At 37.6% G+C, this 26,467-nt stretch overlaps 1 protein-coding gene across 1 annotated transcript in view; it reads right to left on the bottom strand.

The window, feature by feature from the left end:
- The window catches only part of SPIN1 (spindlin 1), a 71,633-nt gene that overhangs the window by 12,854 nt on the left and 32,312 nt on the right, over window positions 1–26,467 (bottom strand). The window contains 3 exon segments of the mRNA XM_079109074.1: window positions 697–950; window positions 14,254–14,302; window positions 23,262–23,471. Coding sequence (XP_078965200.1) covers window positions 697–950; window positions 14,254–14,302; window positions 23,262–23,313 — 355 coding nt within the window. The 5' untranslated portion in view covers window positions 23,314–23,471.

The raw sequence follows: 26,467 nt of genomic DNA, 5'->3' as shown, positions 1-26,467 counted from the left end.
CAAACTTTCAAAAAGAATTCTAAAGCATAAACCAGTATTTTAAGCAATCGCAGCATCACTGTGATTAAAAAAAAAGTTCAAAATAAGCTCAAAAAAGTAGCATTATCTTGGGTGTGTTCAACCTACTAAATTCAATAATTACTATTTAACTTAGATCTTATGGCTTGAGGAACATTTTCAAGGCAAAACTAATACCATATAACATGAAAAAAAGAAAGTGTCATTTGCTTCCACAAACCTTGTTCAAGCAAGCCCTAAAGAACAGAGGGTAAAGCTCACATCTTGGCTGCTCACATTCTGGCCTAAAGTACAAACAATATCATAATTAACATAATACACAAAGAAAGATACACATTTATATCCTTCACAATTCCTTGAACTGTGGTTCCAGAACTTTGGATCAACTTCTGTGGTTTTAGATGACTGATTTAAATGCTCACCAAAGATGCCTGAGTTTCAATAAAAGTTAAAATACAAACAATGTATAAGAAAATTTAAAAACATGTATTTCAATTACCACTTTAAGTATTTTTTTTTAAAGTTATAGATGGGCACAATACCATTATTTTACTTATTTTCATGTGGTGCTGGGGATCGAACCCAGTGCCGCTAGGCAAACACATGCCACTGAACCACAACCCCAGCACCTCAATTATCACTTTTAAAGTAATAATGCACAAACAGTAAGCAACTTACCAACTCTATCAGGTAGGACTTCAAGCGCAGAAACTCTTTCATCTTTATTAAGTTCTAGTCCGTAAACACAGTCAAATCCATCATACTTTATAAGATACAAAGAAGGATTCACGGGCACCTGGTCCAGGACGGTTCCCTTCCACTGGGTTACAGGGCCGTTGCCCTCTCTCCACCCATGCTGGATCCTGCAGCCTACGATGTTCCGCCGGGGCTGAGACACAGGCTTGCTTGGCCCCACACTGCTCCGATGTTTTCTGTATTCACACACACACAAGGTATTATCTCACAAGTATGCATGCCTAGATCCAACACAACCACTAATTAGCAAATTCTATTACAGAAGTCCCCAATGTGTGTGCAAACTCCTGTCTGCCACGGCCCCACTTCAGGTGACCCAAGGTGCGAGGTCTCCTCCAGCAACTAGTATGTAACACAATTCATTAGTGACAGGAACTTGCTGGGCACCTGAACCACATGCTGGCAGAAAAAAAACTACCTGTCTATAGGAATATGGGCCCCCTCATAAGCACCAGTTTTACAGGTTTCTGCATTTCCTTTAATTCAATCAACCCCCACTATCCAACTTAAGGAAGAGCTAACCACATGAAATAGATTACGCCAACCACCACAAACTCATATTCTTATGTAATATGAATTCATTTCAAATGTAAGAAATTCATAACTATTCAATTTTGTCCATTTTAATGCCCTAATAATTCTGCTCCTACTGGCTTCAACAGTAAGAATAAACTACACATTTAACTTTTACTTAAATCCAAGTCCAGGATGGCTTATATCAATGTGTTTTACCACCCACTATTACTTCTCTAAGAAACACAATCTTACACCCTTCAGTTTATAACAAATACTCAATGCAATATTAAAAATTATTGATGCAACATCAAACTACAGTTTCTAGATTATTAGCAACTGAAAGCCAATAACAAGGGATAGGAATTGGCTTGGATACAAGCTTAGGCCAAAATCAACCTAACATAGATGGTAATACACGCCAAGAGTGAGAAAGTTAAGGGAGCGGAAAAGAATTTTTTCTCATAGGTCTATAGGCATGAAACTCATTTGGTATACCATGAATAAGAGAAACTAGTACAAGACACAGGTTAAGTTTAAAAAAAAAAAATTTATTTAGGTTATAATATTTAAAGCTCTATCTACATATCTATCTATATCTATCTATGAACAGTCTAAGTAGGAATAATTTATTCTGGACTGGTTACATAAATTTAGTCAAGTCAGTCTTCCTGGAGGGATGGCCAATGGGGCCTCTTAACAACAGGAGAGGAAACACCAGAGCCAAGGAGATGTACTTGCCTCAAGAGGAGTAGAACTCAGCATGGAGCCTAAGCTGGGAGCCTGGAAAAAGGGTCACAAGGTTAAGTGCAGGACTGCTAGGTTGGGAAACCACCCCACCTTGCCTCTGCCCACAGGGTCTGGAAATACCCAGCACACCTTTCTTTCAAGGAGGCAGAGCCTTGCCTTGAGGACAGCCCACTAAAAATCCAATCCCAACCGAGCAAGAAGAGAGCAGAGGGCAGAGGAAAAGAGAGCAAAGGGCAGAGGAATGGCCTACTTCCTGAAGGAAGTAGACAGAGAAAATTACAGGGAGGGAACTTATTTTAAATATGTCACAGGAAAATAGCAGAGGCAGCCTCAGAGCTCTGAAGCAAGTGAAGTCATCCTAAAAATCTCACCGACATAAGGATCAGGGATGCACAACACACCAAGACAGTTTAAGGAGGAAAGAAACAAATACCCTTGATTGATGTTCTGATGGGCAATGGGGACAAGCGGGAAAACATGTCCATGCAATGGATGAAAAATGCCATCTAGCCTTAAGCAAACAAAAGAAGCCACTACAGGGAAAACTGTGGTGGTCAATGTCCACCTGACAGTGCCCCAGGGTGCCTAGTAAGCAGGGCTTCTGTGTGTGTCTGTGAGGGTGTTTGAAAAGGGATTAGTATTTGAATCCAAGGGCTGAATAAAGATCTGCCCTCACCAGTGTAAGTGGGCCTCACCCAGTCTGCTGAAACCCTGAACAGAAGGAAAGGAAAAGGAAGGAAGGAGGAATTCACGCCTTTCCTCCCAGTCTGCTTGCTAGAGCAGGACTCAGGTGCACCAGGCCTGCCCCGTCCCGCCCCACCCCTGCTTCTCAGGCCTTTGTACTTGCACCTAAAGACACCCTCAGCTTTTTCCTGGGTCTCCAGCCCGCAAAAAGCTGTCATCCATGGGACAACTCAACTTGCCTCCACATCACATAATAAATCTCCTTTATCTATTTCTCACTGGTTCTATTTTTCTGGGGAATCCTAATATAGGAATAGATATCAAAAATGGAAAAGTTCAAGAAATGAGACAGCTAGACAAGACACGATGTGAGAAAAGTCAGACAAGGTAAAGAAATAACTAGCAACTTAAAAATTATTTTAGACATAAAGATTAAACTAGACAAATATGAAAAGAAATATAACACCATGGGAGCTTGTAAGGAAAATGCATGATGAAAAGGAGATGGGGCAAAAATGAAAAGTTAAGAGATGGTGACACACAACATCTGTTTTAATAGATGTGTCTAAACCTTAAAAAAAAAAAAAAAAGTGGGGGGGGGGGCCATAAGAATACTGAAAACCATAGTCCAAGATAATTTTCCTGAAATAAAACACTTCAACAACAAACACAAGCCCTGGGAAATAGGGCCCATAAAGAATGATGCTCATATATCCCAGTAAATGGATCTTAAAGAAAATAACACCCTTTTTGGGTATCACGTGTCAGGTAAAGAAAAGCTGGATTTCGGCAGCAACACTTTGTGCCAGAAGACAACAGAGTACCAAGGGGGGAGGCCCTGCTGCTAGTCCAGGATTTAACAATTATCTAAGAATGTGTGGTAACCTTCAAGTATAATATAAAGTCACAGAGATAAACTGTTACAGACATGTGAGAATGTGGAAACACGGTCCCCATAAATGTTTCCTGAAGAAGTTATAGGTTCCTGTGATTCAAATCATCAAGGGCTCATGGAGAAGCTTCAGCACAGGACTGATAAAAGCAAAGGATGGATGTATTTATCTACAGAACAAAGGGTGGGGACAAGAAAAAGAACAAGAATAGGACTAGCCCTTGAAAAACGCAGGGATGAATAAGGACACCAACCCCTAGTGCAGTTAAAAGTCTCCACTTAAGAGCCTACTGCTGTTGTCCAGAGCCTCACTGGTAACATAAACAACATGTATTTTGCACACGTACTATGTACAATGAGAAATGTTCAGGAACCGTAAGAGGTCACTTTTTCAGTGACACCTAGGAGAGAGGAACTGCTTACCCATGTGGAGATAAATGTTAAATGGTAGTTTAAGTGGATGCTCACCGTACTTGTACACATGGCAACAGCAACAAAAGATGATTATGAAATTATAACAACGGTACAGTGGGTACAACAGTTCTTTTATGCAGTTATGATTTAAGTCTACATCTTTACATTGATTCACATTTCTCTCACCTGCAAATCATGCATGTTCTTTCAGTGCTTGTGATCATAAATTTTGATAAATTTTACCTTCTAATAATAGACATTTGACTATAAGTGATAAAATAGTCAATCTACATGTATCTTACATTTTCATGACATAACTTTTTCCCCAATTTTTTCAGTATTTCTAGGCTCCAAGGTTCATCTAGAAGTTTATCCCCCCCCCCCCCAAAATCCCACAAAAAACCCTTGCATAGTGTGGATCCACAGGTCAAACTCATTTTCTTCAAAGATCAACTGTAGGGTGTAATTTTCAGCTGTTCTGACATTACAGATTTAACACAATTCTCATAAAATAGGAGGAAAGAAATTGTAATTATAGAATAAGGGGTCTGATTCCTACTCAACTTTAGATAAAAGTATATTAGATGGAGAGAGAAAGAAGAGGGCAAAGAGCTGAATTCAATATTCACAGTAAAGGAACCAATCAATCTATATCACCTTAAAAATAATTAAAGATTTGCATTCAATCCCAGCAACCAAAAAAAGACTAATCCAAAACTTAATAGAGAAGGGGGGGAAAGCATCATTAAAGCACTATCGAGCCTGTAACTTGTAACTACTAACACTTGGGTCCAAAGGAAAATAGATTTTCGTGATTTCTAGGAACAGGCAATGATATCCAATTGGCTTCTTCAGAAAACAGCTGGTAAAGATTATATTTCTTTTTTTGGAATACAGGAATCCTTTTCAGCAATATCTTTTTTTCCCCTTCAAATAAACAACCAATTACGTATCTTTTGATTTTTAGGAAAACATCCCAGTGATTTCCCTCTATAAGACCAGGCTTTCTTCACAATTAAAGCAAAGGCTAAGGTAGGTTCCCAGATTTCACCAAGGAAAGGCTTTAAAAGAATATGTACCATTTGGTAGTATTCAGACATTTCGTCATTGCCACCAAAATTATAAGCAGATACAGTCACTTCACCAGTTGCTGGTTAATTTTATGTGTCAACCTGGCTATGTTACGGTACTCAAATATTTGGTCAAGCACCAGTGAAGGTTTTTTTGTTTTGTTTTAAAGCTGGAATTAACATTTAAATCCACATACTCTGAGCAAGCAAATCACTCTCATAACGTAGGTAGGCCTCATGTGGGGCGGGGGGAAGTGGGGTGCTGTCTTCACAGAGATACATGGAGTCTTGTGACCATCAGCTCTTTCTGCTGGTCTGCCCTGCAGATTCCAGATTCGCCAGGCCACCACAAAGCTGATTCTTTAACGCCCACGCATATGTGTGCACATACTTATTCCCAGAGAAAGGTTCCCTTTTCATTTTCTCTCCCCAGAGAAATATGAAAAGAAAATCTTTTCTAGTAAAGTTCTTTACTAGCTTTAGAGAAATGAATCTACCATTTTGATTTCCAACAAAACTAGAAGAAACTTAGCCAGTAGCAATGGCATTTCTAGTTCAGTCATGCTTCCTTCCTACACAAGGAGAATCTGCAGTTCTTTCAGATAATTCTTGACAGATGTCTCTAATCACATTTCAGAATAAGTCAATTTCATGCCAAGCATCTCCTGGGCTGGGAATAAAGTCTCCTCCTTCCTTCAAGCACTACAAGCAGCTGAGTTCGTCCTCAGAGACCCTCCCGTGTCCTTTAATTTTAAAGATGTACAATTCTTCCTTTTGGGTAAACTTTATTTCCTTACATTCTCTTAATAAGAGAATTTTAATCATTAACTTTCACGGGATAAACAATTATTAATGGTGTTATTCTTCACATTTTGTTTTGTTCTCAATTTGCCTTTGTTTTCATTTCCTCTTTTCCCTTTCTTCTTTTATCTATGTAGATACAATAAATGAGGTTCATTCATAGCAAATGAAGCTTCCTGTGTAAGCAATTTATCATTTTTCTAATTTTCTGGCAGTTATTCCAAATATACCAAAACTTAGATTTATCTACTAAAATATACAATTAATCCAAACCTATACTGCTCCTTCCCCAAATAAAATAATTCTAAAACCAACCAAAAATCCTTAGTGAAAGAAGGAAAAATTAAAGCCATACATGACTACTTCTACAGCACTGCTTAAAAAGTTCAGGCTTTTATTCCAAATTATTATTTGGAAATTGTTGTTATTTCTAATTCTGCTACACTGCTGCAGTTAGAAATAATTTAGCAAGTAAGTGTTTTTGTTGTTTTGTTTGTCATTTCTTTGCTTATGTGGTCATATTTCTTTTTGTTTTTCTAGATTCAGTCTCTGGTAGTCTTTCAGATAGAGTTCAAATTCTGAGATTCTTGCAAGCCTCAAAATTTTATTTTGCCCTCATTTCTAAACTGCCTGCATATATAAGTAAGGTTCAAAATCTTTTCCCTCTCAGTACTTTGAGAAATTTCATTTCTTCTACAATCTTAGTTACAGATATTAGATGCCAATGTGATCCTTGTTCATTTAAGGAGAATCTGTTTTTCTCATCAAATTGTAGAATTTTCTTTGTTCCTAGACTGTGAAATGACACCATATTTTTGACATATTTTAAATTATCCCTCATCAGAAGCTGGTCAGTCTAGAGACATTTTCTTCCACATTTATTCTTAATTTTCTGCTCCTTCACCCTTTAGGATCTGATTAGACAAGTGCTGGCACTTCTAGATTAATCTTCCATGATTCAACTGCATCTGCACACTTTTCATCTTGAAGAAATCCTCAGATTAGTTGTTCTTGAATTAAGAACTCTATTTTCAGACCATCTGTTGCATATCTTATATGATATTTTTCATTTCTAAGAACAAGCTGTTTCCTTGTCATCTAATCTTGAATGATTTTAATAAACATGCTTTCCAATATGTGAGGAGAATCTTCCTTTTTTACTGATTCTTCTATGAAGATGCTCTTCAGGTTGGTCTCCTATGTGTTGGATTCTTTTTGCAAATTTGGTGATTGTTGGGTTTGTACATCTGTCAGAATTGGTGACTTTCTTTCATCATCTTAATGCTCCTTAGATACCTGATGATTCCTGGTCTTTATATTTGTAAATTTAAGTCAAGACTGAGTGCCACTTGTAGCTGCAATATATGTCAAGAGTCGCTGGCCTTTGTGCAACACATGAAGTTTCAGGTAAGAGAAGCTATGACCCAGGCAAATGCATAGTAGTCAGGAAGTGAGAGGTGACTCCACAGTTAAGGTGGTGATGTTAGCACCTTCCATTCCAATGTCAATTCATCTTTTTCTCACCCATGAATGACTGTAACTGTGCCCAGGTCATTCTGCTGTGCAGCCTTTGCTGTCTGATCCTGACAGTTGTCTAGCATCAACATTGTATGTTAACTTTTTGGAGGTATTTTTCTTTTTTTTTTTTTTGGGGGGGGGGGGGGGGCCAAGCACTTGAATTCCTCAGTTCAGCATATTTCCCACCTCCCCTCAGTTCAGGGATCTAACCCAGGGCTTCAATGAATGCTGGGAAAACTCTCTCCACTGAACTACATCCCCCAACCCTTGAGTACAACTTTGATATAGCTTCTTTCCATGTACTTCAAACATTCTAGAATATTTTCAGCGTCTTGGTCTGCTAATAGGATGACTTTATGACTTTTCTCTATGAATAAAAAAACCTGATATTGGCGATACCATTTTCTATTGGCTTATATAAGAGACAGAGTCTTTCTAAGTCAACACTGTCTACAGCTGAAGATATAGCTCAATGGTAGAGTGCCTGCTTAGCATGCATGAGGCCCTGGGTTCAATCCCCAAATACCATATTTTCTGGGGGGGGAAAAAAAACGCACCCACGAACCACAAAGTCTTACCATCTGCAGTATTCATGTCCCAGTGAGTCCACATCTAGTTTATTGAAAGAAAATAATGGATGTGAGCACAGATATAGCTAACAGAGGAAACGGAAAATAAAAAAGTTCACTGCTCCCTCTGCTTCCTTGTTGCCATGTCCTGGGTTCTTTCCTCCAACATGCTTTTCCACCATGATATTCAGCCTCACCTTGGGCCAAGAACTATGGAACTGGCTGACCATGGACTGAACCTCTGAAATCATGAGCCAAAATAAACTTTTCCTCCATTAAAATTGTTCTTGGCAGGTATTTTGGTCACAGCAATGAAAAAGCTGACTGAAACAGTCATGTTTATCATTTTTTCACTAAGAAGAATTTATTTAAATGAATAATTTTAACACTTAGCATTAAAGTAAAATCATTTACCTTAAAAAATGTTCAAACAGCCCCACTGATTAAACTGGTAGCATATCACTGTAACACTATGTCTATAGTATATCACTATAATGAAATAACTACATAGCTATTTCATGCATAGAGAATAATTTACAAGGCATTTTTAAAACATACAAATGTAGAAAGCACAAAATTTTTACACACAATTATCCATAAAGATATGTTGAAAAAAAGACTTTCGATGGTATTAGAAATTTTTTATTTCCATCACCTTTTTGGGGTGGAAAGGTCTACTTTTAGAATGTCATTCCATTAGTCCCAAAAGAACTAAAGTGTATCTAATTCAGATACATTTCTTCCCATTTCATTTAAAGAACAACTTAGATATGAAAAGATAGTCTTTCCACTAACAAAAGCTGAAGGTAAACATGGGTAGTAATTAATACTGATGTAATATTTATTAAAATCAGGAGTCAAGCTTCCTGATGGGGCCTTGAATGCACAAGCTGGTCAGCAGCCAAAGCTAACGAGCATGGGTGTTTTTTAAAAAGTAGGCCATGCTCAGTATTAATAAGGTAGGCATATGTCAGTTAATAAATAAACAATTTCTTCCAACCAGCATCTACTTAAAAACAGGCTTACAACTTCTTCAATAACAAGTGATATATGAAGAATATCTATTTGATGAAATGACAATATTTTATTTTTTGTGGTGCTGGTGATTGAACCCAGGGCCTTGCACATGGTAGGCAAGTGTTCTACATTCAACTACACCCCCAGTCTAAAATGTCAACAATTATTAAAGCTGCGTAAGGAATGAAAGGTTTATTATGTGTTACTTTGTTTTTACATATATTTGAAATCTTTCATAATAAAGTTAATGATATATTGAACAAGTTCTTATTAAGTATATGAATTGCTAGTTGCTAAACAGAATTAAAAAAAAAAAAATAAAGTTTTTACAGATGAGTTAAACTAGTAAATAGCAAACTATCAGAAATATGTCAAGTGACTGAAAGAGGAATAAAATTTTTAAAAAGCCTTCAGTCCTCTGGATCATTCAATCTAAGATCACCACAAGTAGAGAACTGTAAGAACAATTTAAAATAACTTGCATTTAAATCTAACTGTTTCTTAAAGAGTAAAATATTAACTCTCGATTAAGCAGTTAATAACAACTCTCATGAAGGGCAACAGTATAAAACAAATGCCAAGATATGTCCATTTAACCTAGGACAACCTGATTCCAGTTATTAATGAAAGGCTATACTCTGTTATGATTGAAACAAGTCAAGTAAAAAAACAGAGAATTCACAAATTAAATACTGTTTTTTTCCTGAATCTCTAGAAACTCTGGAAACAAATGATTCAAGAAAAAAGTAAAGTGATAAAAAGAAACTCAGCATCATTAGGAATGAACTGATAATGCATTAGCTAAGATGCTATTTTCTTGTAGTGTGTATGTGGTGACCAATTATACAGCAATGCAACCACTTTAGATTGACATAATTTTGGTACTAATTTCCAATCACAATTCAATTTAGTTCTCCGACACTTCTGAGATACCACTTTCAGTAACAATTTGGCCAGTTGCATCTGAGTCACTTGGAGAGCCTGTTCAAGATTCCCAGCATACAGGAGCCCAGAAAGGCTCTGCATCTGGCAGCCTATACAGGGTCCAGGAATTCCTAACAAGCTTCTAAAGTGACAAGCTCTGCTGCTTCCCCACACCACACTTTGGGCACTATGGAATAAACACTAACTTCTGTGTTCATGTTCTAAAAGGATAAACTGAGACTGTAAGAGACATTTATGTATTCTGCTCAATACTAAAGTTTTAAATTCTAATTATTTTGTCATCAAGAATAGAAATCCTATGTTGAAATGCATTTCAGTTTCTATCCACTTAAGAACATCATACATGTAAAACTAACTTTTCAATGATCACAATATTTATAAACCAATAAAAACCTGTCACTATGTACTTTGGTGTATGGATTAATTACTGACGCGCTTTCCACTCTAGTCATATTGTTATATAAAAGTAACTCCCTTACTTAGAGTTCCAGCAGGTTTTACAAGAAAAAAAAAAAAAAATGCCTAAACTGAAATAATTGTCTCTTTGCAAGATATAAGCCAGCAAATACAGAGAGGAAAAAACTGCTTTGCTGGTAACTGTTATTTTATAAAAGTTCTCTAATGCTGCTGTCATTCCCCAGTTTAAGGTGACAACATAAACACAAGATGGAGAAAAAGAAGTCTCTTCCATTCAAGTCACTGTGGGTTCCTCTACACATTGTGCACTCTGATAACATCAGGCAGAGTTGTTTACTGCAAACTTTCAAATGTCTGAAGGACTTCATGGCATGAATAAGAGTTACTGCAAGGTGATAAAAGTATTAAATGTTCTCACAAACTTACGACTGTCAACGTCACCTTTATAGTTTGAATCTGGAATAGTTCCCAAAGGTCGTATGTTGAAGGCTTGGTCCCCAATGGAGCAATGTGCATAGGGGATACCTTTGGGAAGGGACTGGAACATGAAGGATCTGACCTCATCAGTGGATTAATTCATTAGATGGATTAATAATCTGAATGGTTTCTCTCACTCTTTCTCTCCCCCATACCCCCTGACGCCAATCTTTACCCCTGCTTCCTGGCTGCCAGGAGCTAATCAGAGTTTCTTCTCCACACCCTTCTGCCATTATGTTCTGCTCACTTCAGGTGCAAAGCAATGGACCAATCAACCATGAACTGAAACCTCTGAAACTGTGAGCCAAATAAATCTTTCCTCCTTTAAATTGTTTAGGTTAGGTATTTGTGTCACAGCAACAAAAAGCTACCTAACACAACCATGGTGCATTTAGACACCTGCACCAAGCATTATCTAGTCTTCATATTCACAACCAAATTAACCCATTTTCCAAATGAGACCAAAAGAACACAGCTCTGTGAATATGGTGTGGTAGTTAGTAACACAGGCTTTAGAATCAGATTGTCCCATTTCTAAGTCCTAGCCCAATCACTGACTGGTTGTGTAACTTGGATAAGTTCCTTAAAGCCCCTGGGTATCAGTTTCCTCATCTGTAATAAAAGACTCATAGATCCTATTCAACAGGGTTACCATGAAAACTACATGAGACCACACCAGAAATGAGGAAGGAGTTGAATCACATTCTCTATCAGTAGATAGTATTTCTGTCAATGAAAAAATAAATTGTTATGAAAATACAAAAAAAAAAAAAAAAAAGGAAGGAACATAATTCCTACAAGAACTAGTAAATCCTAGTTTACTTTCTAAATGTAAAAACAGACCCCTTTCCAATACATTCAAATGGAAAATAGTCACCTATTCAAATTGGGGGAGTGGGGTGTTTACATTTGAAAATGAAAATGAAGAACCACTATAACTTATTCTTAGATACTCATAACTATATTTTCCCCTTCAAGATGTACTTTCAATGCGGCAGCTTTTATAACTTCATGGAAAGCCCAAAAAAGGCGTATCTACCAACTTGTCTCCAAGACACAGCAAGGTGCCCAGCCCAAAGGAAGCACACAAGTTGATTTCTATTTATTTAGAAAACAAAATATCAAGGGCTGAAAATGTCTAAAATGTACAAGGCCCTGGGCTCGATCCACAGCATTGCAAAAAGAATAAATTAAACAAAAACGAAAACAAACAGAACATCCTCCATACCCCAGCTACATCATCACATTTCCTTGTGGTCTCAGTACTCCAGACCCAATTCCTGAGTGTTCCTAGCACCTGACAGGGTCAGATGTAATTGCTCTGAGTATAGCTCTGTGACTCTTCCTTAGTCCTTCCACACTGGTAAGAAACAGGAGGGGTTACCAATGGGAACCCAATGTCACCAGACACAAAGGGTGGAAGAGGTAAGCAACCCCTCAAATCACAGCTAAAAGAAATGGGGGACAGGAGTAAATGGGAGCTCCAGTTCTCCTTTTTGGTATTTGCTTTCCAAAAATTTTTCATTTGTAAAAAGAAATTTATGCTGAAAACCTCATCATTCTGGTCTAACACACATGGGTAAAGTAAGCCCTAGACACATTAAGGAACCTGTGAAAACCTCAGTTGGCTCCAAGACCAGGCTCAATAAGTTCACTGACATCAGGCAGCCTCTCCAAAGCTCCATGCACACATCCCTACTCACTCCACGCAGACGACATCAATAACCATCATTTGTGAACTGTATAGGTTAACTTTTAATTTTTTTTAACCCTCTACCCATCTTTCCAAATTACAGAAAACAGAAAAAGATTGATAACTTCTCCCTTGTGTTACAGAGTGATGTGTTTTAGTCTTTGAAACAAGTGTGCCTGTTAAAGCACCAAATCAAGTTCCCTGAAATGTGGAACATGAGATTCTTTCAGTTGCTATGTACATGAACTTTGAAAAGTTTTAAGGTACATGTTTATTTCTTAGGCTTTTGAGGAATGAGGAACTTATCCTATGAGATAATGAGTACATAGTATTCCTTACAAACAGGTACCAGATATGGAATCTCCCCTGTACAAATGCAATAACAACACACCAAGGGCTCAAATCCATGAATGCCTAAAATCCTAAGTAACAGTATCAATCATAAATAATTATTTGAAAACATGCAATAACAGCTAAAACAAATACACATTAACATTTTCATAGTCTTTTAAATGGCAGAAATCTATTTTGAATGAACTCTTTTGGCCTTGTCATTTGACATTTTGACAATAGATTTGACAAGTTGACATTTCACTTGCTTTTTTTCCCCCATCACTTAATATTTATGGCTTATCTTTCTCACTGTTATCTTCTAGTTGAGACAAGAGATGGCTTACCATTTAAGGTAATGACATCCTAATAAGGACAGACGCATCACATAAATTATCACATCATTTGACATGGTAAAACCATGAAGGAAATGAGTGAAAGAATGGTATCTGATTAACACTGTTTATTAAACCTCAAGAAAACAGGTAAATTCATCTAACTTACAAATTTTTACTTTCCAGGTCATTTCTTAAGCTGAGTATTATGAATATTTGTATTATGCATCATGCTTTCATTATGAGTGGGAAACTTGTTCGAGCATTAACCATTAGTAAAGGGCACTCCCTAATTCATCCAGACCTTTCATGACCAAAAGGCCTCTCACCCTCTTCAGCGTGGTGACTAAGGGGCATAAATAACTTAGAAATGACTGCTATAATGAGTGCCTCAGGTGGTAACAGAGTGAAGGGGGCTTTCCCCATATTAGATAATCTATAACTAAGACAACTTTCAGTCATGACAGGGTGTTAAGAGTGGTAACAGCACCCTAACAGTAGAAGAGTCACCAGTGCATGGCACAGGGGAAAGAGCAGCCTCAGTCACCTAGCATTGACAGACTACAGGGCTGAGAATACATCTGTCATTTTAAATACATGGCTATTGAAGTATCTTTGAACATTGAAGTATCCAGATTATAAGCTTTTAATTCATTTAACAATGTTATAAAACAATAAGCTAGGCAGCACTCCAGCATAAGACAGTTCCTGTGAAAAGGAACTTCTGGTGTAATAGCACATTGAGACCAGAGAAGAACCTTGCACCAGGACCCCATATCCCTGACCAAGGAGAGACGTGGGAGAAGATCACTGTGCGCCTGTTACTCTCAGCATTACTGTTCTTGGGTGGGGGAAAGATCATGACATGAAGGATTTTAACTGCTCAGGGACAGACTGGCCAAAAAGAGGAAAGGGATGGGGGAAACTGTTACCTATTAGGCATCAGGTGAGGTGAGCTATGAACCCTCTCGTACAAGAGAGGCTCCCACTTGCTATGTAACCAGAGGTCACAACATGCTATCTAAAAACAACATGTTATTTCAAGGTGTCTTACTTGTGAGATGTCCTCTTCTTCATCATGTTTGCAGACACTCCAGCATGGCCTGAAAGAGGTGAGGAACAATCAGTGAAAAGTAGACTAAAAAAAAATTTTAGAACTCGGAAAAAACTTAACTTCTGAATAACTGCCACAGAGAGTGATGATAAATTATTAACAGTCAATGTATAAGAAAGTTGTTTGTTTACTTATTCTGAGCAGACAACATGTTAAAAGCAACAGTTCTCCACTCACAAGTCAGTCAAAAAAAAGAAAAAAAAAAAAAAAACAAAAAACAAAACACCACACACAACATCAGAGTTCCATGGCCAAAATTACAATGACAATGAGTGGTAGAGAACTTGTCTTCCTGTCATAAAGAGCTGGAAAACAGGACCCTGAGGTGATGGGCAGCAAAGATCTACAGGACCTGAGAGCAAAAGAACAAAAGCAATATAGTCTTGCACTGACCCTGAATTCATTCCTGAGAGCAATTTCTGGATGACAGTACATGAAGGGGAGCCAGGGGAACAACACAGTTTTGCCAAGGGGAGAGTCAAACTGCAGTTAGGGAGAAATGGTGGCTCAAAATGAGGAACAGATTGTGGCAAGAAGGAAACTACCCAGAAGAAAAGTCCAAAACGACACTGATGGGAGGAAACTTAAGTCTTTGGTTAAAACAAATGTGCACATGAACAATTGTGAGAAATCACAAAAGAATAAAGTCGTTCAAATTTCACCTAGCCCTCTCTTGAATACTTGCAATTCATAAAAATTAATTAATTAATTAATTAAATTAAAAAAAAAAAAAAGAGAGAGAAAAGGTGACCCCTTCCTGAGAAGTCTGCAGTAAGGACTACAACACAGGTTACTCATACTCAACATCTACTTGCCAAAACAAACTTCGACACTCTTTAAAATTGGACATCAACAAAATCCCAATGTTCATCAACGCAGTGTCTCAAATGTCTAACACCCCAACAAATGGTATAGCTCAGCAGTAGAGTACTTGCCTAGCACATGCAAGGCCCTGGGTATGATTCTCTACCATCACAAAATAAATAAAACCTATCAGACTTATAGAAAAGTAGTAGACTATAGCCATATAACCAACCGGGTAGGTAAAATTCAAAATGAACAAAGACATAAAAAGAAAAACATGTTCAAATACTTAAGGGAAAGCACGCTTAAAACAGAAAAATGTATAAAGAAAACAAATCAAACTAGTGAAAAACACATGATTTGAAGTGAAAAATTCGCTGTATATGATTAATACCAGAGGTCACAACATGCTATCTAAAAACAACATGTTATTTCAAGGTGTCTTACTTGTGACAAATACCAAAATAGACCTGCACATAAAAAAAAAAAAAAAAAAACCCGAACTTCATAACAATACATGCTACCCAAAATGGCACGCAAAGAAAATGAGGCAAGGGGATGAACACAGGTTCAAAGAGCAGTGCCACAGGACCAACATAGGCAACTAGACTCCAAGAAAGAAGAGAAAGGAGGAAGGGGAAAAAATAATGAAAGAAAGCTTTCCAGATGCGACAAAGCACATGGTCAACAAGTGCAATGAAAAAGTCGTAAAAGATTTTGGATGAAGTAGGGAAAACAGGTAATAGTGGTTCTAGATTTGCTTGTCAAAAACAGTGTAAGGCAGAAAGCAGTGGAATAAACCTTTAAGGTGGCTGGAAAATGAGCAAACCTATATACAACACACAGCAAAAGTATCATTCAGCCTCAAACACTATGACAATTATATTAAATGAAAAAGTCTTAACTGTACCAGTTAAGAGGCTAGGAAAAGAAGAGCCAATTATTAGTAGGCAAATTAACTTCAGGACAAACACTATTCTAAGAGCTCAAAAAGGACATTTCAAAAATGATTAAAAAAAAAAAAAAAAAAGTCAATCAAGAAGTCAGAATAATAATCTTACATATGTATAATAAACCTAATTAGAGTACTAAAATTCATCAATCAAACACTGACAGAATTGAAGACAATGACACTGTCAAGAAGTGAGAAGTCTCGGACTGAAAGAAAATATTTGTAAATAACGTGTGATTTTAGAAAGTAGTAACCTGTACTACACCTGTAACCTTATCTCAGCAGCTCAGGAGACAGGCAGGAAGATCGAAAGTTCAAAGCTGCCTCAGTCAACTCAGCAAGAGCCTGTCTCAAAATAAAAAAAAAAGGGCTGGGGATGTGGCTCAGTATTTAAGTGCCTCTGGGTTCGATCCCCAGAATCAACAAATAAACAAACAAACCAGCAGTTGCCAATGGCTAATGAGGCAAGAGAGAGACAAACAACGGGGGATCTAAGGGTTTTTAGGTCAGTGAAACTGCTCTGTACAATACTACAATGATGGTTAAACATTTGTCCAAACTCACAAAATACACACAAAGAAGAGTAAAGCCTAGCTGGGTGTGATGATGAACGCCTATAATCCCAGCAGCTCAAGAGACTGAGGCAAGAGGATCTTGAGTTCAAAGTCAACCTCAACAACTTAGCAAGGCCCTAAGCACTTCAGTAAAACTCTGTCTCTACAGAAAATACAAAAAGGGTGGGGAGTGTGGCTCAGGGGTTAAGCGCCCCTGGGTTCAATCCTGGGTACAAAAAAAGTGAAGTCTAATATAATCCTGTGAACTCTGGATGGATAATATCAGTGCAAGTTCATCAATTATAAATGTGCCACTGTGTATAGAATGTTGATGGGGAGCCTATCACTTGTTGAGAGGGCAAGAGAGACAGAGGAACCCTGTTTTCCACTCCATTTTGCTGTGAACTGAAAACTGCTATTAAAAAAAATCCATTTTTAAAAATTCTTAAAGAATGAGGTATCATCTTTGTAATTCCTCTACACACTCAAAACAAGTTTCAAAAACCATTAGACTTACTCCTGTCATCAACAGTAGATCAGGATAATAGGGTAAATGGTACCTTCAAAGTTGAGGCAAAGTGGGCTGGGGCTGTGTACTTGCCTAGTATGTAAGAGGCACTGGGTTCAATTCTCAGCACCACATAAAAAATAAAGATATTATGTCCATCTATAGCTAAAAATATTTTTAAAAAAAAGTTGAAGCAAAGTGATTTTGAACCCTGAATCAACAGAGAACAGAGACATTTCCACACACACAGGCTAAAATTTCCATGTAACATACATCTTCTTTGTTATTTACTGGAAGATGCCCCTCAGTTTAAGAGACAAAAAAAGAACACCAACATATAGAATCCCAGGGGTGGGTGCGGGTGGGGGGACAGATCCAATCTAGAAGTACAGAGGTTTCAGCATGACCTGTTTGATACAGGCATCCATATAGATGGGAGTAAGAGACTAGGGACTCAGGGAAGAAATCTCTTTAGGTACCTGACTCCATACAAAAGATGATAAATAACCCATAGCACAGACAACAGGGTAATAACAATGACAAAAAAAGATAACAGAAAATGGAAAGCCAAACAGGCTTGTCAAGATATTCAGCACATGAAACAACATTAAGACACCAGTTCTTACCCATAAGACAAACAAAGTTCAATATATGACAACATCTGCCACAGGCAAGACAGTGTGGAATAAAACTTTTCCATGTTGCTATTAGAAGAGCAAAATGCCAAGACTCAACAGAGGTGATTCTGTTGATTCTCACAAAATTGTATATGCACTTTTTTACTTAATTATACTTCCAGAAATTTATCCAGTGACACACTGGCAAGATATATGGACAACACTATTCACAGCAGCTACTGTTTGTAAGAGCAGAGAGCAGACATCACCAAATGTCCAGTATTAGTGGTTACTGAATAAGATAGTACAACCATACAACGGGGTGTTGTTCAGTCGTAAAAAGTAATGAGGAAGATCTCCATGCACTGCTTAGGAGTGATCACCAATACGAACTGTTGAAATAGGAAAACTGAGTAACAGAAGAGTAGAAAGCTCATATATACTAACTGGGCACTGGTATCAGTCTGTCACTGAAAAGTGGAGTTCTATCATCTAAGATTAATCACTGGCTTTCAGAAAAGAGAATCCTTTATTAGGTAGTGTCCTTGTATCTATTTGCTGAATGAAGAACGAGAACCATGATTTACAAGATGAGCTGCTATTCTATGAGCCAAAAAGTTAATCTGGAGCTGGGGACATAAAGTTAAACTGGGGCTGGGGACATAGCTCATTTGTAAAGCACTCGCATAGCATGAGTGAGGCACTAGGTTCGATCCTCAGTACAGCAAAAAAGGGCTGAACTACACTAAACCATAATGCACAACAGAAAAAACCACCCAAAACTGTTTTAAAAGTGACTCATTCACATACATGTTCCAAAATAAGACCAACTGTTTAACTGAACTTTGTATAAACTCAGATGTTCCAAAGATAGAGACCAATGCCCAATCCAGCAACTCATTTAGACTAGAAATTCTAATCGATCCCCACTCACACCAACTCTGATAACTACAAACCTATGACTCAATCCTTCCCACAACTATTATTCCTTTTTTGAAAGTCAAGGTGATACACTCCCTCCTGTTTTCAGTCAATTTAGTAATAAGCTCAGCTTTGTGTGACAGGCAGTGGTCACAGGGGTAGTTTAAAAAAAAAAAAAGTGTTGAAGGAATATGACGATATAACTTTAAGGGAGAGATCGAGAAATCTGAAATGGAGGAAACCTGAAAATCCATCTCTATACAAAACACCCATAAATAAAGAGACCATGAAGTCCCCAATAATTTAAGTAAAGCCTACCAGGCCACAAGGATCACTTCTCTCACACAGCTTCCCATCCAACAACCTAGTGCCTTGCTAGAGGATAAGAATAAGACCATAAGAGATTTAAGGAAACTTTCCAGGCCAAACACAGAAGCTAATAGCAAAACAAACTAAGAAACTCCTAAGTAGCCACAGGAGTTCAGAAAGACTTCAAAAGTGTAATTTATAGCCACAGAAATGTAAGTGATATGCATCTATGAAATAAGTATGAAAATTTAAAGAGATCCTACATATTTAAAATGATGATTCAGAGTCAAAGAAAAAGACCGGAAAATAAAAGTCAATAACTGCCCCTAGAAAGATGATGAAATGAGTGGAAAAGGAAAAAAGAACCAACCTAAAGATTCAACAAACACATAGCATGTATTCCAAAGCCCCCCCCCACCCCGCCACTGGAGATCAAAGAAACAAAATTCCACAATTGCAGTATGAATCTATAGACTGAAAACCTGAAAAATTAAAAACACTTCACTTAAATACATTACCATAGAGTTCCAGAAGACATAAAAGGGAAATTTTCAAGGGTTAGAGTTAGGGTTAGGGAGGGGGGCAAGTATGGAGGAAGGAACTACTGTATAGAGGGTAAAGAGGGGTGGGAGGGGTGGGGGGGAAGGGAAAAAAATAACAGAATGAATCAAACAACATTGCTCTATGTAAATTTATGATTACACAAATGGTATGCCTTTACGCCATGTACAAACAGAGAAACAACATGTATCCCATTTGTTTACAATAAAAAAAAAAAAAAAGGGAAATTTTCAAAAAATTCCCAGAACAGGAAGATATTAATTACACACATACAAATGATGAGAAATAAAAATGACACCCAACTTTCCTAACTAGCATCAAGAGAACCCCAAAGACAACAAATATAGCAATGTTTTGAAGATAACTGAAAAGTACTTTCAACCTAGACTTTTCCCCAAAGGATTAAGTATAAGAACTGAAAAAAAAAAAATGTCAACATGAAGTCTCAAAAAATGATCTTCTATGAGCATTTTTGAAAAATGTTACTATAGACAATTACAATAGAGAATATGAATCATCACAAATGTCATTTGTAACTTCAACAGTCTACTCATTCACTGTCTACTCTTGGCTTGTACAAGAATACACATCAAAAAAGGTTAAGACACAGCAAGCAGGAAACAGGAGAATTCAACATTAAAAAGAAGAAAGGGCTGGGGAGATAGCTCAGCTGGTAAAGTGCTTGCCCTGAGTTCGATCTCCAGTACCGCCAAAAAAAAAAAAAAGAAAGAAAGAAAATTCCTAACTTGACAATGTCACATGAGGTGCAGAGAACAAACAACTGAAAAGAACAAAAAGGTTCTAGGAAAAAAACGATGAGTTATCACATCTGACTATGCAGAAAATCATACTCAAAGTTTAAAAATTTTAAAAGAAAAAAGCAATCAAACTCCCAAGAAAAACAAAATGTACCCAAAAAAAAGAAATTACACTGCATTACTTGGCTCAACAGTCCACATTTATATGGTTAAAATGTTATTAGGAGGTTAGTACAAGAAGTTGATGTTATGTTACGGAGCCAAATTCCTCAAGAGAAGCCAATACAAAACATTCAATATTGGTGATCAAGAGAACTTTGTGCACACTCATATTTGTAAACTTTTAAGGTAAAAACCTAAAATCAGTTAAAAATGTTATCTATAGAATACCTTCTGCATTTTGTTATAAGCCTTTTAGTTTAGCCACCATACCAATTATGGAATGCCTATCAGGTTTCTCCTTATTTGGTATAAAATAGACCCTTTTGCACATGGTCACATCAGTAATTAATGGAGGGATTTAAAAGCAGCATAGCATTTCTGTTAAAAGGAAGAATGAATAAAACAATTTTATCAACAATAGTGATCAGGAAGTCATTACTGTTTGTGAAACAGTATAGTACTGTGCTATTTTGAAATACGTATCTGTTTCCACCCCTACCTCCAGATACATAACTCCTGGAACAGGGAGAGCTTAATGTGACATGTGTGTCTTTTGTATGTTGAGATGGTTGGTGGTTAGGCTTCAGGATGGAGGCTAGCCACTGAAAAGACCACAGCAGAAACAGGGTTAAACTTTCAGTCCCACCTTCTACTCTCCCAGGAGGGGAAAAGACTGAAGGCTACTTGGATCACCAGCAGTCAGTGATGTAATAAATCATGTCTACGTAATAAAACCTTCATAAAAACCCAACAGATGTGCGTGTGGAAAGCCTCCCAACTGACTAACACCTGGCGGTGTCAGCAGGGTGGTGCATCCTACAGAGGGCTTCATCTTATCCTCTGTTCCTATCTCTCACAGTAAACAAGTAAATATAAGTGTTTCCCTGAGTTCTATGAGCGGCTGTAGCAAATGGGATCATGGGAAAGCAAAATTTATAGCCAGTTCTCACATTATATCCAGGTAGAATAAAAACTGAATAAGTGGAGGATATCCAGCTGGAGTCTACTGCAAAACTGCTTGGTTGCTGGTGGAGAGAAACCCTCCGTTCCACATTGTGGTGACCAGAGATGCTCTATTATATTAACTATATATGAGAATGGGAGGGGGGAGTACTTTGTTCCCCTCCCACACACTATCTCTTTAAAGACACAGTGAAAAAAGAATAACCCCATGCTCTCTCGTGCTAAAATATCTTAAAGGGTCAAATAGAATTTACAGAGTTTTTGGCCCTATGCTATAGGAAATACTGAAGAAAAGAGAAATCAAAGTACTCGTTAGAATTAACTCCCTGCTTTACATATATAAAAACAACTTCAGTTCCTTCTACCATTGTACACATCACTATTATCAGCCAGCTTTCCTCCTTAGAGGAAACTATTTTTAAAAAGTTTGATTTTGGAATGGTGTATATAAAAAAAAAAAAAAAAACTAGGGAAATAAGTCATTATTTCAAGAGAACTAACTGGGAGGCTATACTCACGAATAAAAGCCTGACAGCACTTTTTTTCCATTTAATAAAATAAAAATATTTTATTATAAACATAATGATCAATACTACTAAATGTTCCAGGCACCAAGTGAAACACCTGATACACAGTATCTCATTTAGTCCTTAAAATAGTCTCATATTTTAGATGAGAAAAACTAAGTCTCAAGAAAACTTAAACACATCACATCAGTGTTTACACAGCTAGTAAAAGAGAACAGGGATTCTAAATTTCTCAGATGGCCAGGCACAACGACAAATGCCTGTAATCCCAGCAGCTGGGGGAGCCGAGATGATGATCCCAAGTCCAAGGACAGTCTTAGGAATTTAGGGATAACCTGTCTCAAAATAAATAGGGGTAAGGGATACAGCTCAGTGGTAGAACAACCCTGGATTCAATCTCCAGCATCACCAAAAAAAGTCTCAGATGACTTACAGATCAGTCACCAGTATTCCAAATAAATCTTACTGATAAATACTGAACATTAAAAATCAGTATTAGCTTTTAAAAGAAGTTAAAATTAAAAAGGTAAGGGGTGCTTATTTAAAATAAATAACATACCTGGAGACAGGAGGTTGAGAAGTCAATTCAGTTGTCTAAGATTATGTGATCAGCAGAGATACCAAAAGGCAGAGCCAATGAAGTACCAAAGAAAGTATCATTTACCTATTTTATAGTGTAGTTCTATAAGATTTTATTTTTGTTGGGGGGTGAGGGAGTAAAAACCAAGCAGGGTCCAAACTTCTGTTGTACTACCTGTGTTCCACAGAAATAAAAATTGATGTAATTACTTTTTTTGTGTGTGTGTGTGTGGTTCTGGGGATCTAACCCTGGGCCCTGTGCTTGCAAGGCAACCACTTTACGGACTATCTCCCCAGCCCTGTAATTACTCTTAAATATTCATTTTATTTTCATACCAGTATACTTCCTTCAAATAAGCACACTAAAAAACTCAAGTTTTTCACCTACCTTAAAGTTGCTCAATATCCTAATTTCATTAACTCTAATACTCACCTAAGGCTACACCTTCTTTCAACAAGAATCTCCTAGGTTTTAATAATAACATGTATTTCCAAGTTATGTGCTGAACTGACACATATTTATAATTTGCTAGGTCATGCAGAAAAAAATTTAGTGAAATCCCTTCCTGAAAAGAAACTAAAGCTGTTTTTTCACCTATGTACATAAAATTCAGGAAATCACAATGCTTCAAGAACAGCAAACCACTAGGTATTATGTAAAAGTACTCCTCAATTTTGCATCTGTCTTTGAAAGTTTATTACACTAGAATACATGCAGAGCTGCAATGCTTACCTGCATCAGCTCTGGACCGCTGGCCAGGTGTCTTTCCGAATGGGGTCTTCATTCATCTGTATTTATGTGAGCAGCAGAGCTGCTAGACTAGGGTGAAAATTCAATATTCTCCAATTGAAAACTTTCCACAAAATGTCACTTTTCTTGTTAATCCACCATCCAAGTGCCTCTTTTACAAGCTCAGCAAAAATGTGAGGAATCACAAGTACTCTGTAAAACAGTGAAATAGTTAATTACTAGACCAATCATCAGAGCAGCAAAATGCCTAGTGAGCCATTTAAAGACAACCTAAAATTTAAATATGTTATAGCTAAAATGCACTTCTCTCCAAAAGCAATTCATTTGTTTCCTAAGACCTGAGTTCCTAGCACAGGACAAAGTAGAACAAAAACAAGGCAACTGATCCTTTAAAAGAAAGTCTAGGATAATCCCAAGACACAAAAGTAGTTAGTCAGATCAGGTGACACACTTCCTCACCATCCTAACGCATTTTGCTGGTAGAAAGTACTTAAGGGTGAATGCTGGGATTTCAGAGAGTTTAGACTGGCAGGCCCTTCTTCCGGATTGGACACAATGCCCAGACAACGGGGAGGGCAACAGGGATGTGTGGTCACTGAGGAAGGCACAGTCAGGTGAAAGATGAGTAGGCCAGTGGCCTTGGACAGGAGAAAGAATTCTCACCAACAAAAACTTCACTATTTCCCTTTTGCTCCCAAGTTTCCAGAAACCAGAGGAAGGGTCCAGAAACTTTCTCACCCATGCCAATGTTAAGTCATTTTATGCACACAGCTTTATCATTTAAACAAATCTGGTTCCAGGAATTTATAATCCACCCAGTGTAACACTCTTCCATATAAATTCTCAGAGAGCATTAAAAAATCCACTACAAATTTCACTAAAGATGTTTGGTTCTCATGTTTTAGTCTTTACATTACAATTTATGTTCACTGTTCACAATTTCTGTCCAATTTAAGAACTGAAGGGAAAGCTTAATCATCTAAAAGACTAAAATATAACAAAATCATTAAAATAGTTAAGATGTCTGATGAAGGGAGAGAAGGCAATTAAATTTTTAAGGTAAAAATTCTCAACTATGCAGACGTGGTAGAGCAGACTATAATCCTACATATGAAGATGCTATCACTTTGAGCCCAGGAGTTCAAGGCCAGCCTGGTCAACATGGCAAAACCATCTCAAAAATAATAAGTAAAATCTCAAAATTACATAAATTGTTTTTATTATTTAAGGAACAGAGATTTAAAAATCAATGATTTTATAATTAATTTGTTCCAAAATTGTTCAGAGTCCCTACTATTAGAAGCTTAGGGTAAAGGAGGAAACAGCAAACAAATAAGCGGAAAAAAAAGTGTGTGTGTGTAACAACAATATAAAGTACTGAGAAAAGCACCTATTCTGTAGGTAACGCCTTTCAGTTGTAGTTTAAGCAAGTTTTCCAGTGCTTCAGATGGTCTCACTGGGAAGCAATACCCAGTCTGCCTCCCATCCTACTCAAAGAAACCAGGCCTATGATGAAAGATACCAGGACAACTGGCAGGTTACCCACCTTCCCCCACTAGCCTACCTACCTGCCCACACCAAATCTCACATAGCTCATTTACCTTATGCAGCCTAAGCGTTCTTCATTTAACTCTTTCCCATAGTGACATATCCAATTAGATTTTCTCTCTCTTCTCCCTGCCTGCCCACATCTCTCCAGAAGGCAAAGACCATCTTCAGCAAAGTGCTGCTTCCTGCCACCAAAAACCTTCCCCATTCACAGTTCCCTCCACTGGTATCTGCTTGTATTTCTCACTACATATTGTTACACAAGTTCTCCTACCCAAAACTCCATTTGGAAACCCATCACATCCCATACACTAGTACTGACAGCTATCCCTTTTTATTAATCTTCTAACTATTAATCTCCTGATCATCTGCACACCTTTATGGAAGACTATGGTATTGGTTTACTTCCTTTCCACCAAAATTCATCAATATTCTTGGCAACCCCATCATCCAAACACATGATCTTTTCAATACCTATCCCCTAGGTTCTTAGACATTATCATTTCAAACTACCTACCACACAAGCCAACTATTACCAGTCAGTCACAACTTAGACCTTTTATCACCAATAACTGTTAATACCTCCAAAATTTTATCTCAAGCATCCCACACTCAAAACCACCTGATCACTCCAGATTTCTTACACTAATACTACCACTCCAACAATTCTCTGATGCAACTGACAGAATTTTGAGATGTTCTAAATTAAGTTATAGACCAGAGGATGGAGGGAAGGAAGAGTTAAGAGTTTATTTTACACTGACAGATTTGGGCTAAACCAACATAGCATGGAGGGAGTAGCGTCTTTTCCACATTCCCTTCCTTTGTGTTGAAGATCAGCCATCAAGGAAAGGTAGCATTCTACTTGTAGAACCAGCCAAGAAGCAACAAGTGGACCTTCTCCTTATGGAAGGTCCTCCTATTCTAGGACTTCACTCACTTCTTGTCATCATGACCCAGTCCTTAGTATTTATAGCCTATGTAACCACAATGAAGCAACTTACACTTCTTTTCCACAAATCTTCTTTCTTTTGGTACTGGTGACTGAACCCAGACACATTTAACCACTGAGCCACAACCCCAGAACTTTTTCTTTGGGGGGGCCCACAGTACTTGGGATCAAGCCCAGGGCCTCACGCAAGCAAAGACAAGGTTCTACATCACTGAGCTACATCCTCAGTCCCTTTTATTTATTATGAGACAGGGCCTAAGTTGTTGAGGTTGGCCTCAAACCTGCAATTCTCCTGCCTCAGTCTCCAGACTAGTGAGCATCATCATATCATGTCCAGCTTCCAGTTCTTTTATTTTCGTTATAAAATACCCTGGCCTCTTGGATCTAGAGGACTTTTTTCAAATGCTATATGGCAATGATGCTTGTACCTTAAGAGAATGTGTCACAGACCCAATCTTTTATTTTTGGCTAACATCTATAACAGTTTTATAACCCTTTTATTTCAGCTATTTCTTGATTGCTAAATTTTAATACAACCAGGTCGTAGTTTTATCATTTCTTCATTGTCCTATTATGTCCTTCAGGAACTAACTGACCCATCGCTGGCTAAGATTTCAGGGATGGTCCAACCACAATGGCTGCTCCCTCGTTTTCCCCACCCTTCCTCTCCTTTACTGTTATGTGCAAA

This window comes from Sciurus vulgaris (assembly GCF_902686455.1).
Source record: "Sciurus vulgaris genome assembly, chromosome: 13".
Taxonomy (NCBI): Eukaryota; Metazoa; Chordata; class Mammalia; order Rodentia; family Sciuridae; genus Sciurus; species Sciurus vulgaris.
The sequence above is the reverse complement of the archived record's forward strand: the minus strand, read 5'-3'. Positions and strand labels throughout refer to the sequence as shown.